The following is a 20,126-nucleotide window of genomic DNA, read 5'->3' as shown; positions in this document are numbered from 1 at the left end:
AAGAGAAATCAACCTCCTTGCTGTCACACGTTAACATGAAATCAACATTTAAACCTTTTTTGACCTAAAATCAACATTTTTGAGCTTATACGTTGCCTGAAATTGACATTTTGCTGCTTTCTAAGTGAAATCAAAGTCCTTGCGGATGCGGCGGGCCGATTCTTTGTTATGATAAACCAAGGTTAGACTTCGACTTATAACAAAGGCTTGGCTTGGCTATTATAACAAAGGATCGGCTCTGTTTATCATAACAAAGGCCCGGCTTCGTTTATTTGAAGACCTTGGCGGGAAAAGGGCGCTAGGTATTTTAATCAAAAGTGAACTTTGTCGAAAACACTCCAAATTTCACATGCAGTTTTGTTTAGTATGTTTAACAATGTCCCGTAGTTTTTCCGCTAAGCTTCGCTTCGTTTTCGAGATATTGCGTATGCAGAAAAACCACTTGAAGAAGCTAGTCATAAAAGGGGATAAGTGACGATTTTGGTTGCTTTTCTTTTTTCTTGCTCCAAATTAGCTGAATTTTTGCATGTGGTCTTCAATGTAATAGAAAAATGTGGTTCTGTATTTTTGTCGCTGGTTTTTGCTTTGTTTTCGAGTTAAAACGTATGCAAAAATACTTGGCTTTTCCTAGCCATGTCTTTAGGAGTTTATTTGTTGAACAGCAAACAGGCAGACTGTTTATAGTGTATGAGTCAAAATCAAATCTCACAGCACATATAGAGCGGAAATCTGGGAACGGATTGTTTACACCGGTTATTGTGACGTGAGCACAACACGTGAATCGATCAAGCGTCAAACGAAATTCATCGAACAAAAAAGAGATGTGCCGTATTAGAGCTCTATCAACTAATATCTTAAGCATTGTTTTCAAGTACCTTGTATGCCTGCCTGGTGGTTGAGAGGCATCATAAAGTCTCGATAAACCTGTAAGTCATCAGCACATTTTAAAGAATCAAAATGTGTTCTGAAACTTTGAAGGCAGCTGATATACCGTAATCGTGTTATCGGCGTTCGAAGTCAGATCGAGCCAGGCAGCAAAGTCCAAGAACAGTTCTTGCCCAAGAAAAATACCCTCTGGTGAGTCGTGGCCCATTTGCCAAGCGTTGCTAGCATCAAAGTTTGGAAAGCGAGAACTGGTTTTAGACTTATAAAATTTGTCTTGTATCGACCGCCATGTTTTCCCGCGCACGAGATGTAAAGACCCTTCCCGGCATGCATTGCAATCGTGTTCTGTGGACGTTTCTCGAACTGGTAACTAGATTGTTTAAACATAAGAATGGCCAACAAGTAGCAATCGATTGTAACATAGATCTGTGATCCAGGTTGTGTTGATTTTATTTCAAATCGGCATGATTTGTAGTGTTTTGAGCTTCTGGGATCAGCGTGGAGACCCATACGTTGCGGAGAAGGGTTAATCTGTTAATCTGTCAGCCCTATTTATAGCGCGTTTTCACCTGAAATCAACATCATTGAGCTTATAAGTTGCGTGAAATTACCATTTTGCTGTTTTCTAAGTGAAACTAGCATCCTTGCCGTAAAGCGTTCACATGAAATCAACATTTTACCTATTTAGACCTGAAATTAACATCATTGAGCTTATGCGCTGCGTGAAATTGACATTTTGCTGGTTTCTAAGTGAAACCAACATCCTTGCCATCACGCGTTAACGTGAAATCAACATTTTAACCTATTTACACCTGAAATCAACATCATTGAGCGCATGCGCTGCGTGACATTGACATTTTGCTGGTTTCTAAGTGAAACCAACATCCTTGCCATCACGAATTAACGAGAAATCAACATTTTAACCTATTTAGACCTGAAATCAACATCATTGAGCTTATGCGCTGCGTGACATTGACATTTTGTTGGTTTCTAAGTGAAATCAACCTCCTTGCCATCACGCGTTAACGTCAAATCAACATTTTAACCTATTTAGACCTGAAATCAACATCATTGAGCTTATGCGTTGCATGAAATTGACATTTCGATGGTTTCTAAGGGAAATCAACCTCCTTGCCGTCACGCGTTAACGTCAAATCAACATTTTAACCTATTTAGACCTGAAATCAACATCATTGAGCTTGTGCGTTGCATGAAATTGACATTTTGCTCGTTTCTAAGAGAAATCAACCTCCTTGCTGTCACACGTTAACATGAAATCAACATTTAAACCTTTTTTGACCTAAAATCAACATTTTTGAGCTTATACGTTGCCTGAAATTGACATTTTGCTGCTTTCTAAGTGAAATCAAAGTCCTTGCGGATGCGGCGGGCCGATTCTTTGTTATGATAAACCAAGGTTAGACTTCGACTTATAACAAAGGCTTGGCTTGGCTATTATAACAAAGGATCGGCTCTGTTTATCATAACAAAGGCCCGGCTTCGTTTATTTGAAGACCTTGGCGGGAAAAGGGCGCTAGGTATTTTAATCAAAAGTGAACTTTGTCGAAAACACTCCAAATTTCACATGCAGTTTTGTTTAGTATGTTTAACAATGTCCCGTAGTTTTTCCGCTAAGCTTCGCTTCGTTTTCGAGATATTGCGTATGCAGAAAAACCACTTGAAGAAGCTAGTCATAAAAGGGGATAAGTGACAATTTTGGTTGCTTTTCTTTTTTCTTGCTCCAAATTAGCTGAATTTTTGCATGTGGTCTTCAATGTAATAGAAAAATGTGGTTCTGTATTTTTGTCGCTGGTTTTTGCTTTGTTTTCGAGTTAAAACGTAGGCAAAAAACTTGGCTTTTCCTAGCCATGTCTTTAGGAGTTTATTTGTTGAACAGCAAACAGGCAGACTGTTTATAGTGTATGAAGTCAAAACCAAATCCCACAGCATATAGAGCGGAAATCTGGGAACGGATTGTTTACACCGGTTATTGTGACGTGAACACAACACGTGAATCGATCGAGCGTCAAACGAAATGCCATCAAACAAAAAAGAGATGTGCCGTATTAGAGCTCTGTCAACTAATATCTTAAGCATTGTTTTAAAGTACCTTGTGTGCCTGCCTGGTGGTTGAGAGGCATCATAAAGCCTCGATAAACCCGTAAGTCATCAGCACGTTTTAAAGAATCAAAATGTGTTCTGAAACTTCGAAGGCAGCTGATATACCGTAATCGTGTTATCGGCGTTCAAAGTCAGATCGAGCCAGGTAGCAAAGTCCAAGAGCAGTTCTTGCCCAAGAAAAATACCCTCTGGTGAGTTGTGGCCCATTTGCCAAGCGTTGCTAGCGTCAAAGTTTGGAAAGCGAGAACTGGTTTTAGACTTATAAAATTTGTCTTGTATCGACCGCCATGTCTTCCCGCGCACGAGGTGTAAAGACCCTTCCCGGCATGCATTGCGATTACGTTCTGCGGACGTTTCTCGAACTGGTAACTAGATTTAAACATAATAATGGCCAGCAAGTGGCGATCGATTGTAACAGATCTGTGATCCAGTTTGCGTTGATTTTATTTCAAATCGGCATGATTTGTAGTGTTTTGAGCTTCTGGGATCAGGGGACATGCAGATGTATGGAGACCCGTACGTTGCGCAGAAGGGTTAATCTGTTAATCTGTCAGCCCTATTTATAGAGCGTTTTCACGTGGAGTCATCAAATTCTTAAATCCAAAACTAAACAGCCGCCAAAGTTGTTGTCCTCATCAGGCATAAGAGGTACCAGCGCATTTTGAGCTTGGAAGTTATGGCGGTGCGTGACATAAAGCTACGATCGCGTTTGTCGAAAACTATGTTTTATCTCGTGATTTTTTAGCCATTGAAGATGTTGCCGTATTTGAAAAAGTGTTTATTGAAATGTTTATTTGTTTCATTTTATTTTTATTTACACCTTTTTTTGACCTGAAATCAGCATTTTTGAGCTTATACGTTGCGTGAAATTACCATTTTCAGGAGCCCATCATGGGCTCCTACCATTTTGCTGTTTTCTAAGTGAAACCAACATCCTTGCCGTCACGCGTTAACGCGAAATCAACATTTTAACCTATTTAGACCTGAAATCAACATCATTGAGCTTATGCGCTGCGTGAAATTGACATTTTGCCGGTTTCTAAGTGAAACCAACATCCTTGCCGTCACGCGTTAACGTGAAATCAACATTTTAACCTATTTAGACCTGAAATCAACATCATTGAGCTTATGCGCTGCTTAAAATTGACATTTTGCCGGTTTCTAAGTGAAACCAACATCCTTGCCGTCACGCGTTAACGTGAAATCAACATTTAAACCTTTTTTGACCTGAAATCAACATTTTTGAGCTTGTACGTTGCGTGGAATTGACATTTTGCTGGTTTCTAAGAGAAATCAACCTCCTTGCCGTCACGCGTTAACGTGAAATCAACATTTCAACCTACTTAGACCTGAAATCAACATCATTGAGCTTATGCGCTGCGTAAAATTGACATTTTGCTGGTTTCTAAGAGAAATCAACCTCCTTGCCGTCACGCGTTAACGTGAAATCAACATTTCAACCTACTTAGACCTGAAATCAACATCATTGAGCTTATGCGCTGCGTAAAATTGACATTTTGCTGGTTTCTAAGTGAAACCAACATCCTTGCCGTGACGCGTTAACATGAAATCAACATTTAAACCTTTTTTGACCTAAAATCAACATTTTTGAGCTTATACGTTGCGTGAAATTGACATTTTGCTGCTTTCTAAGTGAGATCAAAGTCCCTGCGGTCGCGGCGGGCCGATCCTTTGTTATGATAAACCGAGGCGAGACTTCGACTTATAACAAAGGCTTGGCTTGGTTATTATAACAAAGGATCGGCTCTGTTTATCATAACAAAGGCCCGGCTTCGTTTATTTGCAGCCTCGGCGGGAAAAGGGCGTTAGGTATTTTAATCAAAAGTGAACTTTGTCGAAAACGCTCCAAATTTCGCATAGAGTTTTGTTTAGGTATGTTTAGCAATGTCCCGCAGTTTTTGCGCTAAACCTTGCTTCGTTTTCAGGATATTGCGTATGCAAAAAACCACTCGGTTTTCCTAGCGGCGTCTTTATAAAGCAAAGCAAAAACCAGCGGCAAAAATACAGGAACACGTTTTTCTATTACATTGAAGACCACATGCAAAAATTCAGCTAATTTGGAGCAAGAAAAAAGAAAAGCAACCAAAATCGTCACTTATCCCCTTTTATGACTAGCTTCTTCACTTGGTTTTCCTAGCAGCGTCTTTATAAATGAAGCAAAAACCAGCGACAAAAATACAGGACCATGTTTTTTCTATTACATTGAAGACCACATGCAAAAATTCAAGCCCTTTCGCGAAAATTTTTTTTTCACTCAAATCATCACTTAGCATGGTTTTGCACTCGCCCTTTCAATTGTGATTGGTCCAGGAAAATCACACCACTGTCAAAGTTGACTCGAGCGACGCTTCTCGTGGAATGAAAACTTACAGCGAAACCAGAATTGAACTGCGAAATCTACAAATCTTAAAGAAAATGCTGGATAAGTCAAGTCAGTTTTTGTCATCACAGCAGCTCTGTGAGCCGAAAATCTTGGATGTTGCGTTGAATATTGCAGAAGTTGAAAAACTACACTCAGAAAACTTGCAGCTGCGGTCAACCTGGAGGCCATTCGATTCGAGTTTTGAACGAAAGGAACGTTAGTGATGGTGGAAATTTGTGTCCTCTGTGGTTGGTGATCCTTAAATCAGTTTGAAATAGTGTCGGAGACACCTTTTAGCTGCAATACAGTTAGCCGTGAGCTGTAGTGAGCTATACTTTGCTCGCTGCTGTGCCCTGATATGGACTGGAACATTCACATCGGAAAGCAAGGTTATGTTTTTTTTTAAACTGATTTTAAGAAGTGGTTTTGATGTTTCATTCCAGACAATCATTGTGTCAACAATTATTTTGAGACTGAGAAAAGTTCAATGTTTTAAATAAATTAATCTCGTAAACATTTTGTTTATTGGGTTTGTTAAATTCGAAATAAAGCAATGGTTCTCAGCTTACCAAGACTAATTCCGTGTTTGGTTTAGTCTTGCTCGACTGCCGACTGAGACTCCTCGAGTATTTTTTCTAAGTCATTTTCTAAAACAGAAACGGCTTTATCTTTCTTCTTCTTGCTATACTATGCTTCTGGTACCTGTTCAATGTCTGGACAAGACTTTCTTGTGCCTTATCTTTTGCCCAGTCATGTAAAATATTATCTAAATTCTCAAAACTGTTCACCATTTTAAAACACAGAGGGAAAAACTTTGTAATGATGACGTCAATCGTGCGTCTGTCCTCTAATAGATCATAGGCAAGAACCAATCAAAATGCGAGAATAACTTGGGCTATTATATAACATTAAATATTACATAATTCAACACTACATGTATTCTTGTAGACAGCTTGAATACCAGGCTTAAATATTAGACCTTCAAAAGTGAAATTTGACAGATATCACAAACTTATGTTTGGCTTGGATCAAAACAGCTGAGAAATTAGCAATCAACAGCAATCTGTTCACACATTCTCTGTAATAGTGTTCCCATGCATGCTCTGCAGGGCTGGAAATAACAGTCGGTCATCAGACATTGTCCGACCAAATTTTGAATATGTCCGGCCAATTTTACATCATGATCGGACATGACGTCCAAACATTTTACCAACACCAAGTTATTGTCCATCCATAAAATTTGGTTAGATACATTAATAAAAGGCTCAAAATTGCGACCGGTACGGTCACCACTACGGCTAAAATTTTTATCTTTGGCGGCCAAAAATTCTGGTCGACAGCGGAAAATACGGCTGCATTCAAAGGCTACCATAATGGCGACTACGTTTCTCTGTGTTGACGATCAATAATGGTTATTTTCTCAGACATTATGTTCTTCCAGAACTACATAGTGAAAGACCTTTGCTTCTATAGCATTCAGCATAAGAAAAGAAAGCAATCTATCCTTTTGCTCTGCTGTAAAGGCTTCCCTCACATCGGAAAACTTGCAAATGGCTGCTTGTGTTTGAAATCGCCCTATAATGCATTGCAAACCCTTGAGCATTGAGTACGTCATGTATGCCTACCGATTGTGTCTCTTGAAGTGCATGAATCCTTCAGACATTACATTAGTTACGTACACAAAATTAGCAGCCAAAAGAGTCTTGAAAATGTTTCCTTTACAGATTTTATGCATTGAGTTCTTTTCTGAGTAAAATTCCTACTTGATCGTTATCACTTAGTTGCCAATTGGCGAATCAAGATTTTTTTTAAATTTTATGCCCTTGACTCTGACAGTCTCAGCCATATCCAGGAGCCCATTATGGGCTTCTGCCATATCATAAAGCAGAAGTGTTCATCTTTCCTGTACTTGCCAAATAAAATACTCTTCAGAAATCTCCCTATTATGCACTACGTACATTGCAATATGCTGTTAGCACCTCATGTTTGGACCCTTGAGTCAACTTTGGTCAGGAGCACATCACTAGGAGCCTCCAACTCCCATACTAAGCCTATGTCATGGTATTTTTACAGAACGGTCTATTTTTAGGCTTCTTTTCCCACTAAAAAGGTCAGTTCCGGACTATATGAGCTGGAATCAGTAAGGAGAAAAATGGCGGCCTCAGGTGGACATGTCGACCTAATCTTCTGGTGAAATTATAAAGTCCATGCTTGTGATTGGTCACTGAGGTTCCTGGGGGAGGGAGGCTGATTTCGCACTAAATTCAAACTAAAGCTAGACCAGTCTGTGAAAACACCAGGACAGGAATAAATGGGGTAGTTGCACACTCCTAGTGATGGGCTCCTGCTTTAAAGGGACACAGTCAGCTGGTGCATATGCGCATTAGATACCATTTCATAGCTAATTTGCATATCACAGGGACGCGATTCATACTGTTTTTAACCGAATATGATAAAACTAATATCATAGGATTGAGCAAAAGCACACTCAAAAACAGGTTTTTCAGTGAACGATTGAAAACCAAGAAAAACACTGCAAAGATTGAAGCGGATTTCTAGATGTACTTTGATTTCAGGTTGAGGTGAACTTTTTTCAAAGTGAGAAAACTATTGTCCAAGTCAGCATGGACCTAAAGCTGACTGTGTCCCTTTAATGGTAAAATCAATAGGAAACCAGGTTTGCTTGAAGAACATATAATCAGGAGATAACCAGGAGAGATCTGTGCAGTCATCTTGTAGATTAAGTCATATAATCATCATAAATGATAAATAAATCAAATTTAAATGCAGTTTTGAACGATTTGTATTAAAAATCTTTACAGTATGCCAATAAATTTTATTATGCTAATTAATTATGCTAATCAATTACGCAAATTAGTGTCCGGTCAAATTGATAAGATGTCTGACCAAAATGAAGATTTGAAAGGACACATGTCCTGTTAAAGAAGAAAAATTATTTCCAGCACTGCTCTGTAACAATTATTTTAAAAAAATCACTTCTGTAGTTTGAATATTAGAGCTGTGGACCTCAAATTTACCAGACAGCATCTCTGTATTGACCATGAAACAATTATTTTGAATTTTGATTGGATTATTTACAGCCTAACATTATACCAGCAACAATTCTCTACTTTGATTGACTAAGAACATGTCAATTATTAGTTGCTAGAAGTGACAAATAACATTTCTAGTCACAGGTTTTCATGTCTTGTAGACAGTTACCTACAGTATCACTGTACAATTTTCCAAGTTGCAGTGTCTTTTGATAAACAATATTTAATAACAGAGTCTCCTCGTGCCGTGTTTTTGATTTTATAAGGTTGGATGATGGAACAGATATTCATTCATATTTGGTGTTTTCAGATATTTCATGTAAACTCAGTGGATTTAATTAACAAAGACAACATACTTTCACTCAGTGTTTCCGCCAGAACGCGCCATTGCGGGAATCCCGCGTTGCAATCAGAGATGGCCCCCAGAAAAACGACAAAAGGGCCAATTTGGCCATTTCCTTTTACAAGACTACAGACTTAACCAGGTGTAGTATTTTAAAAGCCATCCCAGGGTTGGAAATTGCGACCAATATGGTCACCAATGTGACTAACATTTCATCCTTGGCGACCAAAATTCGGCAAAAATCCTGGTTTAATCACCGTAATGGCGACTACATTTTTCTGTGTTGACGATCAATCCAGTTATTTTGTCACATGTGGTGTAAATGACAATGCAAAAGGCCCTCTTAAAGGCCCTCTAGACACTTGAACACTGTGAGTGTTGCATGACTTGAACACTGCGAGTGTTGCGTTACATTATAATTCACTGTGTCGTACATGTAGTGTGATTTAACTTTATTATATGAACCTGCAATCGTTGTGGTTGCCTCGTGGTTGCAGTTGGCCACCATGTTTTGTCTTAGTAAGAGATTTGGTAATTAAAGCCTAATATTCTGCGGGCTAACGTCTTCTCTCATTTACAACATCACACATTATGTCCTTCTAGACAGTCATATTGAAAGATCTTTGCTCCTAAAACATTCAACATAAGAAAAGAAGTCAATCCATCCTTTTGCTCTGTTGTATTGATTATCTCACATCCGAAAACATCCAAGTTCGAAATCGCCCTATAATGCATTGCAAACCCTTGATCATTGACTATGTCATGTATGCCTAAGGATTGTTCTCTTGTAATGCATGCATCATACTAGTATCTGATTCAAAAGAAACTTATTGAGTAGAAACACTTCAAAAAGCACTTACTATTAAATTTTATCCTAGATCCTAATCTGCTTTATTTTCCTTGGTACCCTGACGCATTTTTCCTTCTGCAGCTTTCAATGTATTGGCCCCTTACCTAAAAAATTGGCCCCTAAGAAAGGTCTTCAGGGGCCACTTTGGCCCTCAAGAAAAATTTTGTGGCTGAAACACTGATTCACACTAAGCTGTTCACAGAATATCCTTACCTGTCAGGATGAACACAAGAAACAGGGGAACATGGCTCTACACAGGAAGTTGTTTCCTCAAAGCTTGTAAAATTAAAGATACTTTCATCCTCAAGAACTTTAGAAACAAGGTGAAGGGCTATGTGGTTGCTGGACTGTGGTGTTGTAGGTGTTTTGACTTCTTCCTGAGGTATTGCACTGTTGGGATCGTTAACAGGGCCATGCGGATCATTCATGTATGCTTGTGATACTATCTGTCTGGCAGCCTTCAGATTGGCAATATTTCCACCCAGGCCAAAGACCTAAGAGCAGCAAAACAACAGATAATGTATATACATGCATATCTTCTCTTATAGTTGTTGTTGAAAATGAGGGACCACTCTGGCATCATTAGAGACCTTTAGATCCAAGTTTACCGCAAACGTCTAACTGCAGTTTGAGGTTAGACGTTTGCCATTCAACGTTAGTCGATTTAGATTGGAGTAAATTGTCCAGAGTGAATAGAAATCATCCTGTCAATGAATGGAAAATTGCCAGAATAATGCCAATTGTGAAAAACAGTCAACCTCCATTGAGCGACCCTCTCTTAAGTAAGTAGTCACCCCCTATTAAGAGGTCACTATTCAAATTCCCGAATTCACTTCACATATTTAATGTATATTTGACCTCCATTAAGCTCGCGCTGTACAAAAGTCAGTGACGTGCTTCACCAAATTAAGTTAACTAGGGTCCCGAATCACAGACGACCATAACTGATTTTTTTCACTTCATGTTAAAAATGAGATGCCAAAACTGTCAATGATCTGCTTTAAGGCAAAGATGCTAGCCTAATGAACATTACTATAACACATGTTGGTTAGTGCATGAACCCTTTAGAACATGCAACCACTTTTTTTTCTCGACTTTATTTATACATTATCAAGTGTAAATTTACAAGAATTTAAGTATACAGGAATTTACAGTAACCACACGTATTGACACACAAACATGCACACACAATACACTGTACCTACTTTTTTAAAAAAAAACCTGGTTCACATGGTTAATGTACAAGGCTGCACTTAATGTTAGTCTAATTACATATCAAGGTGTCAAAGGCTTGAACTTCCACTTCTTAAGAAAAGTATGGAGAATGTTATTCTTCTGTGCAATATATAATACAGTATGACATTTATTACTTCACATAATTTTTTATACTTAACACTATTTCTTCTATAATGATAAATTACTGATTTTCCAACCACAGTACAATAATTCAAAAAGTCATTACCATTACCACCAACATCTACAATAACATCCTTCAAAGATAACATAATAATTTTTTACCCATTATAACACCAATACCAATTTAAAACATTACAAAAACTTTGCGAGAAAAAGCAATTAAATAGCATAATATGTTCTACCTCCTCTCTACTTAAGTTGGCTGAACACAGTTTTCGCGTGTGCTCTTGCTAATGCTATTCAAAGTGAGCACAAGAATTGCAAAAAACAAATACAGCATCAATACAACAATCATATTATTTGCTTAATGCCCATGCCACTTGTACTATTTTTCTTCATAACTGAACACAGGTTTTACCCTTTTATTACAAAGGTATTTTGGAAAAGGTAATGATGCAAAGAACCCAGCAATTCTCAGCTTTTTCGTTGTTACCAAAAGAACCCAGTTAAATGCCGAGCATGTGTAGTGAGTCGAAAAATTGCAATTGAATGCGGAAGAGCCATCTCGGACATACGGCTATTTCTTGAGAACCACTCACTAGACTTTCATAAAATTTGGCATGAAAATACTTTAGGAAATAAGTAAATGGAGGTTTGAAAAAAATTTGAACTTTAAAAAAGGAAATTCTAGATATTTCAGTGAACCTTGAGCAAGGGATTATTAGAGATCTCTCTGTTAAATTACTTTTAAAATGGTGTGAACATTGCCACAAGCTTGTTGCATGACTAGACTTTAATGACCAGACTTTCTGCAAATAAACAAAACTGATTATAAAGGCCTGTTTATATTTGTTCATGTTGCCATGGCAATGGCACATACGTCAGCTTAACTATCAGAAAACTGAAGTTTGTGTTATTAACTCACTTGCTGCCATTTTTAGCGACCAAAGGATCAAGGGCTTCAGAGGAAAAGGTGAATGAAATATACAGGTATCAAAAACTGAGTTCAGCCACCTTAATCCACGGAAAGAACAAAACCACTTCAGTCTATTTCGTGTTACAGTTGTTACAAACAATAAATGTAGACAATTTGCACGCTTACTTTTGTTTTCTTGTTCAGTTTTTGCCCTATATTGCACTTAATTTTTGATCACCTCTTTTAAACGGTCAACCTCTATTAAGCTGTCACCTGGCTATTTCTGAGGGTGACCGTTTAATAGAGGTTTGACTGTAGTAGCTTTCTAAAGAAATAAAACATCATAAAACACACATTCAACTTAAGCTGCCACCATATTGGATTTCCACTTAGGATCAGTGCATTTCAACAAACAATAACAAAAGGCTAGGTAATTGCTTATTTACCTAAAAATTATAATCAATTTGTAGAAAAAGGGTTACTTTATCCAGTTTCAGCATTTGTACATGTCATAAAACAAAAATCAAGGATAAAATGTTTGAGGTAAATGACTTACATGAAAACCCACCACCAGTTTGCAGTTCGCAGGAAATGTGGATCTAAAAGTCTCTATAGCATAGTGACCAGACCCCCTGGAGACTCAGGCCTTTGGCCCTCATGTGTGGAGGGGTGCCTGCTTACTCCACCATGGGAACCCTTCCAATGAAACCCTGATTTGGCTACGTTATGGGTGACGTAACACATTTTGGGGTCTGATTCCAGCATAATTTGACTTTCTTCTAGGCTCTAACAGTTTAATGTACTTCACACCTCTGCATGTACCCTCCAAGCATGATTTGCAAGTGTATGTATGTTCATGAGCCTGTGTCAAAAAAATTCCTCTTGAAGAAGCTCTAAACTTCTGTTGTTCAATGTGTGAAAATTACACCAACAAATGGCATCACTAAACCTATTAAACCATAATAATCAGAGTCTCTTCAAATTTACAGAATTTTGTTGATCTTGTGGCTGATTTCAACTTGACCCTTTAACTTGTACACACCACTTTGTACATGTGCCTATACTTACCTAGTGCATTAAAAACCTGTTGTATAATAATTGCAATGTAACCTTGTTTATCAACCTGACCACAGATTTTAATGTCTTGTTTTTCATTTGAATAAAACGTGTTTCTATGGTAGCTGACAACAAAGGTCATATATCATTGTGAATATTGGTGGTGTGATCTTCACATCACATCATGGTTTCCACCCTCTCTTTAGGCACCAAACATCTCTCTTCACTAAGCCAAGTTTTGGTTGCTGTTAACATAGTTAACTATGCTATTAAATTATATTGACAATTAAGAGTACAAAAGTTTTCTACTTGTGACTATGTTATATGAAATAAGCTATAAACACAAAAAGCCTGAGCAATTTAATCCACGAAAGCAGACTGCTTTAAATTTTTGTAATATTAAATTGTCTCTGATGAAAACAAATCAGGTAGAAATTAAACTCCTCATTAGCGAAAACCATAATCTTTTCTGATATACACAATAAAGCTAAAGAGTGAAACTTATTTCCAAATTTCCCTATAAAGTTTAAACCACAAATACCACAGATATAGAATGACCAAAACAAGAATAAATAAAATAAGGAAAGCTAACACATATAATCAAACTGAGAAAGATTTGCACGAAACTGCACCTTTCACTTCCGAACCCAGGGTGATATTTACAATAGATCCTTCCCTCTTTAAGATTCGCCGATTCTATAATTAGAATGCACAGTGACCATAACACGAAACATACATTAAGTAAAATCATTGTTAAAATCCGGTTCAAACTACAACACAATTCTCTTCGATTTCTTGCCGAAAAAAAAAAAAGGAAATTTAGGATAGGTTGATGTTATCCAAATAATGGAATAAAATCAGTCGCAGGGCAAATCCATGACAAACCAACTGGACGACGGCCATACAACAGCAAATAAACCCCTTCGTGATATTATTTTTGGAACCATTGAGCCATTTATCGCAAAAGAAAATTGTCAAATGATGTACCTAAAAATGAAAAGCGGATACCAGAAATCGAGAGAAAGGCCAGCTTACGATTGTATAAAAAACACTTGAACGCAGCTACAATCGATCGATTCAAGTTCTTGTGTTAGCATAGGCTTATTTCAAAATTGTGTACAGGTTCGAATGATTGCCGATGCCAAAAAATATATATCGAAATATAACATAAAGATAAAGGCTAATCCAAATTTATGTCCACATCGGGCAGATAAGCTGAACCCTCAAACCTTTCCCATACAATGAAATAATCCAAAAAACCTTAGTCCGTTTACTTGCCCACTCTCGTTTCTTTACAAATATAGGCGACCCAATGCCTGAAACGGAGAGCAAGCTCATTTGCGCTGTGACCTGAAAGTCAAACGCTTTGGGACCGAAATCACGTTAGCAACTGGTACTGTTTTCAAATTTCAGCCTAATACAACTTTTAAACTCAAGCAAAAGAAAAATGCTGAAAGATTACTTACTTTAGAATGTTGTCCTTCGATAGTTGTCCGTGTCCTGTTAGAGCGACCCAATGTTGAATTCAAGTTGGAAGGTACAAAAGGCTTGGCGGCAGGATTCGGCACAAACTGGTTTTAATTCCGGAAAAAGGTAAAATAATTTGATTCAATTCTCGTTTATTCTATAGTACAACGTTACAAAATGGAAGAATGGCAGAACACAAAAGCAGGGAAAGCCTTGGAGTATGTCTGCTAAAGTTCCGAACGCAAACATGCAATCCCTCCCTCGCAATTTTGCACACAAAACAGCTTGCCAATTACACAAATGGGAGCGCAATAAAAAGTTACAAAGCAAGCACAAACCTTCCCCTTATCTTTCGAGGTTTCGTTACTAATTTCACACAAAATTGCGTCCTTTCGTTCATTTTGCCCATGATCTATCTGGGCGGAAAACGCCATTACTCCTCCATATTACAAACCTACAGAAAATCTTCTCTATTCTCGCCGGGAAATCGATTGGTTGAAAAGAGGCACGTCATTGAAGTCAACCAATCAACACACCAGCTGGTGTATCTTGATGATAGGGGTGGGGAGAGTAGAGAAAAGAATTTCACAACATAGAAGGAAACGTTTTTCTTCGTTTATAATGAGGAAACAGAAATAATAATTCCCTATCTATATTTCTTATCAGTGAATGATGCATCGTTTTACATCTGAATTGTCAGATGAGCAACAAAACATTTGACATGCAAGGATAATAAGTTTTCTGAATTTAAAAAATTGTCACCAAAAGTATTTGAAATAAATTAAAATTAAAATTTGATTTGTAGCGGTTGCTTAGTAACGACGAAAATGAAAGCCAAGATTCTCCATCGACAAAAGAAAATTTAGTGGGTGAGAAGAAATATAGGATGTTTTGAAAGGTTTCAAACTGATAGTATCGTGAAATTGTTCAAAGTTGACCTATTTTTTAAAACGATGTTTTACCAGAGAAAGACAACATTCCAAAGCTGAACGATCGTTTCCATGGTATGGTACAATCTTAACTTCAGACTAAAGCTTATTGCTATCCATGAGAAAAAATCTGAGATCCAACACGGTCCTTGTTCGAGACCTGCTGTTTTTAAAAGTAACTTTCACAGTGCCTCTCTCCACTCAGGAGCACAAGTGGATAGCTACTCAGAACGCTGAGGGTAATGAACTAGTATGTAGAAAAACTCCCACTCACTTTATGGTCGAGCGGAGCATCACATAACTGTATTATAAAGACGAATGAAAAATTCCTTGCGCGGGTTCTCTCCGCACAAAAGAAAGGAGCTGAACTAAATATATCTTAACCAATAGCCAAAGGGCTAGCATTTTATGAGAACTTTCATGTCAAAAATGGTGGCGGTATAAGTGGGAAGGGTTTGAACCTCTGGACACAGATTCGCCGTAACATTACTGAACTTTGTTGAGAACCCCAGGATTCCGTAAGACCGCGAACGTTAACAGATACAGTAAACACCCGCATATAAGAACAAATGGATTAAGAACATCAAGCTGAAATTTGGCCCATAAAGCACCATCCATATAGATATAAGAACCAGTTCAGCCTGAAAAATAAAACATGCCCTTATATAATAAGGGAGGGTGTTGGAATAAGAAAAAATGTTAAAACTAATGTTATATTTCTACTCGTTAATGTTAACTAGTGTACCAGCTGACAGATTTTTATTTTATTTATTGATTTACTGATTTATTTTCTTCCTTATTTATTTAAAATAAATATGCTAACTAAACCTCTAATAACATGTTATGTGTAGTATTTCTGAAACAAAGTTTAGGAGCATATTAAGAACATCTTCAGGCCAATTTCTCACTAAGCATCCGACAAAATAAGAACTAGATCAGCCTGAACCCCGAAATCATGTGTTCTTATATGCGGGTGTTTACTGTATTCTCCTATCGACTCCAGTCAAAGACCATGATCTCATTTTCTCTTGCTCCAGTAGTATGGTCCCGAGGAGGCTTGGTCAATAAGATAATTATTATCACGACTTTGTGATTGAAATGCAGTTGAATTTACCGCAAATTCAGACCACCGCAGGAACCTCAGTGACCAGGCCATCTTAAAGAATTTAGGCCGGGAAAAGTCCAATTTTTTTAATTCAATCACAGAACAGATCAAAACATTTTTACGCTGGCCGGAAAAAACACTAATGGATTGCGGACTTTCCTTTTATCATCAGACTCCGTTCTTCTTTCACTACATCGAAGGACTTTCGCTGTTTACTCCTAAGCAAATTTCCTCTCCAGAAAATAGGAATTATCAAATTAAATGAAACATCACTACATGTACAGTAACCGATCGCACCTCACTTCCATCCTATCTGAGAAGTTTGCAAGGTACATGGAGCGTTTGCATATGCACAGCTCTGCACAACACGTCTTCAAAGGCCGGTGACTCTAGCGCAAGCAGAAGAGCACGGACATTGGAGTTTATACAGTGACGATTCCTTGAACAAAATTACTTTTGCTTGCATTGGTCAATCGAACTTCGACCTTAGCTAAGTTATCTCTGGTCATCTTGGTTATCCTTTCCTCTGTGTGCTTTTGTAGTGAAAGGTGGTTCATCAGCGTCAGATGGACAGGATAAGACCTTCAGATATCGAAAGGGCATAGGCGTTTTGAAAGAGCTTTTTTACAGCTTATGCTCTGATACAGATTTTATGCAATTAAAATAGCGGAAAACAAACATCGAATACAAGGAACAAACGTTTCTAGACCTCTGCAAGGAGTTATTTTTGTATGTAGTATACAGTTCCACTACTACTATTATTAGCTTAAAGTCCTTAAATTTGGCGATTTTCGTGAAAAGCACGGAAAATTGAGAAAAGTAAAGAACATGTTACGTAAAAGGACACTGAACAAACGGCAACATTTAAATTACACAAAGAAATTGAATCCTAGATATAGAAGCGCTAAAAATACTACTGTCGTTCTTTTTGGCGAACCCCGCCAAAGTCCGCAGGAATTTTTCACAGACAAAATTGAATGAAGTGATCAGATTATCAGAAATATATTTTGCTGTGTGTTTCAACTTACGAAAAGTCAGAAAATTAATGTAATTGACATGAAATTATTTCACATCTCTTCTTTTCATACAACGTAACCAGCTGAAGATGGCAATTTACGTGTCACGGCGTGCGAATCTGACAAAAACCTAATTTAGAAATCTCTCCTAGAGATATTAAAGTACATGTCAATTCCTAACTGAACATAGATATTCCGGAACACAGTTTTCCTTGTACATTTAAAAGGTTTTGCTAAATCAATGCAACACTAAACAATTTACCATTTTCACAGCCAGCCATCAGAGGCAACAACCGCATTATCTTACCACAGGCAGCCCAAGCTCTCTGTTGAACCACACAAGCAACACAATATGGCATCGAATTATAAGGGTTTATATGGGATTTTCTACAAGATATCCATAGAGGTAGTTAAAAGTGAAAATTCTCAATAAAAATGGCGTACCTTATTCCATACGCGCGTTGTTTGCCCCTGGTGTGGTTATTTTACTGATTTCACTTGATTTCAGCGACTTTTTTGAATTCTGGTTTTCCCTTCATAAAGAGAGGACAAGTGTCATTTACTATTATTCAATATACATCTAATATACTAGTAAAACAATCGGGCGAAGAAGCACATTTCTTTTCTGCCAGTTTGTTATTTACTAGTATTCAATATACATCTAATATACTAGTAAAACAATCGGGCGAAAAAGTCCATTTCTTTTCTGCCAGTTTGTTATTTACTAGTATTCAATATACATCTAATATACTAGTAAAACAATCGGGCGAAGAAGCCCATTTCTTTTCTGCCAGTTTGTTATTTACTAGTATTCAATATACATCTAATATACTAGTAAAACAATCGGGCGAAAAAGTCCATTTCTTTTCTGCCAGCTGGTCATTTACTAGTATTGAATATACTTGCAATATACTAGTAAACAAACCGGGCGGAAAATTCCATTTCTTTTCTGCCAGTTTTTCATTTACTAGTTTGATTATACATCTAATATACTAGTAAACAAATCGGGCGAAAAACTGCATTTCCTTTTTTGCAAGTTTTCAATTTACTAGTATAGGATTGAATTATCTTTTAGCAGTTAATAAAATTGTCACTGTTACAGTTTTTTGCAAAGAATGTTTTATTGGTACCAGTAAACTTTTTAAAAACTTCGCAAATATCTGATTACCCCGGCGTGTCGATCGATAAGTACTTATAGCGGATCGATCGTGTTTTCGATGGACATGAGGACATCGCTCACACAAGTGCGATCACAAACATATTGGGAAGCGTACGAAGTCTCTGGTTTCTGCACACGGCGTAACAAGTTAGAAGACTGCCAAAGAAGGCGTCGATTTTCGCCATCTGAAGGAGGCGATTTGCTTTTTGTAAGAACCCCTGACGAGTATATAAGTTGTTGTAGCATCGTATGTTAGGACTGGGCTCTAGGCCCATTGCATGCTAGGCCAACGCATGCCCGGTTACCGTTGTCGTTGTAGTTTCGTAGCTAGTATGGCAGCCATAGTCTATTAAGGTTATTAATTATTTTTAGTGCCAGCGGTTTTCCAGTTATAATTAAATTTCAACCTGCAAAATATACCTGCCGCCTTGAAATGCTGCTCGAAGATGGTGAAACGCGAGCTCGTGGCTGCAAGAACCTTGAAATCAAGAATTTCATGTACCCGACACTAGAGGCGGGGCAGAAGACTCCTGAAATTTTCGTATGTGAATCATCCAACGAAAAATGACGTCACATCCGGTTTAAACTGCGCTTCGCAGCTAGGTCCACAAAGCGAAAAAGTGGCGTTTCGATTAGGGCTGGTTCACACTTTGATATAAGCATAAGCATAAGCATTAACATAAGCATAAGAAAAATATGTTTATAACATGACTAAAGCAAAGCGCGCGCTCTGATTGGTTAATTTAGCGTCTACTATACGCAGCGTGTACGCTGCTGACGTGTGTGCTAATGTTTACAAAGCAAATCTTTTGACAGACATTGTTTCCAAAGTAATGGCCGACGTCCTTCTGCCAGAAATGTGAAACTGTCTTCACAGTTGTCTGAAGATGAAACTTTATCGAGAAAGAAGACAAACACAAAGAAACCCGAGAAAGGTCTGGATAAGAGACATTTTTACGAGAAGAAAGACACAAGGCGATTATTATAACCTTGTACAAGAATTAAAGTCTGCCGAATTTTTGTCGTACAAACAAGGATAATTGCGGACAGATTCCGCCAACTTTTCATTCACCTGCGTCGCCATGTTTTCAGCTGAGAGATTCTGACAGAGTGGGCCTGGATTTTATTTTTGTGTATTCCGTTGACAAGAAAACTCTTTATGCTTACGCTTATGCTTATGTATGCCCGGTTCACACTCAAGTATTCACAACGTAAGCATAAGCATAAGCATAAGAAAATGGAAAAAGTTCCATTCTCTGTGCTTATGCTTATGTTTATGCTTCTGCTTATGTAACCCCGGTTCACACATACTTTTCTTACGCTTATGTTTATGCTTATGCTTATGCTTATGTCAAAGTGTGAACCAGCCCTTAGGCACGATTTCCCTCAATTTGTAAACCATCAGTTTCGTTTCATTCTATATTGAGGATGGAAAGATGTTGCAAACACAATACCTTGACTTTTTAAGGAAAATGTTCGGGAAAAGA

General features: G+C 37.8%; 1 protein-coding gene across 1 annotated transcript in view; it reads right to left on the bottom strand.

Moving 5' to 3' along the window:
- LOC145487511 (uncharacterized) overlaps positions 1-15,190 on the bottom strand; it is a 28,268-nt gene extending 13,078 nt beyond the window's left edge. The window contains exons 1-3 of the mRNA XM_081466329.1: positions 14,769-15,190; positions 14,430-14,534; positions 9,849-10,129 (exon numbers count right to left, since the gene is read on the bottom strand). Coding sequence (XP_081322455.1) covers positions 9,849-10,129; positions 14,430-14,534; positions 14,769-14,864 — 482 coding nt within the window. The 5' untranslated portion in view covers positions 14,865-15,190. The remainder of the gene's footprint in view (positions 1-9,848; positions 10,130-14,429; positions 14,535-14,768) is intronic.
- Positions 15,191-20,126: the final 4,936 nt, after the last annotated feature.

This window comes from Orbicella franksi, chromosome 5 (assembly GCF_964199315.1).
Source record: "Orbicella franksi chromosome 5, jaOrbFran1.1, whole genome shotgun sequence".
In the NCBI taxonomy this organism is placed as follows: Eukaryota; Metazoa; Cnidaria; class Anthozoa; order Scleractinia; family Merulinidae; genus Orbicella; species Orbicella franksi.
This window is presented reverse-complemented; position numbering and strand designations above follow the sequence as displayed.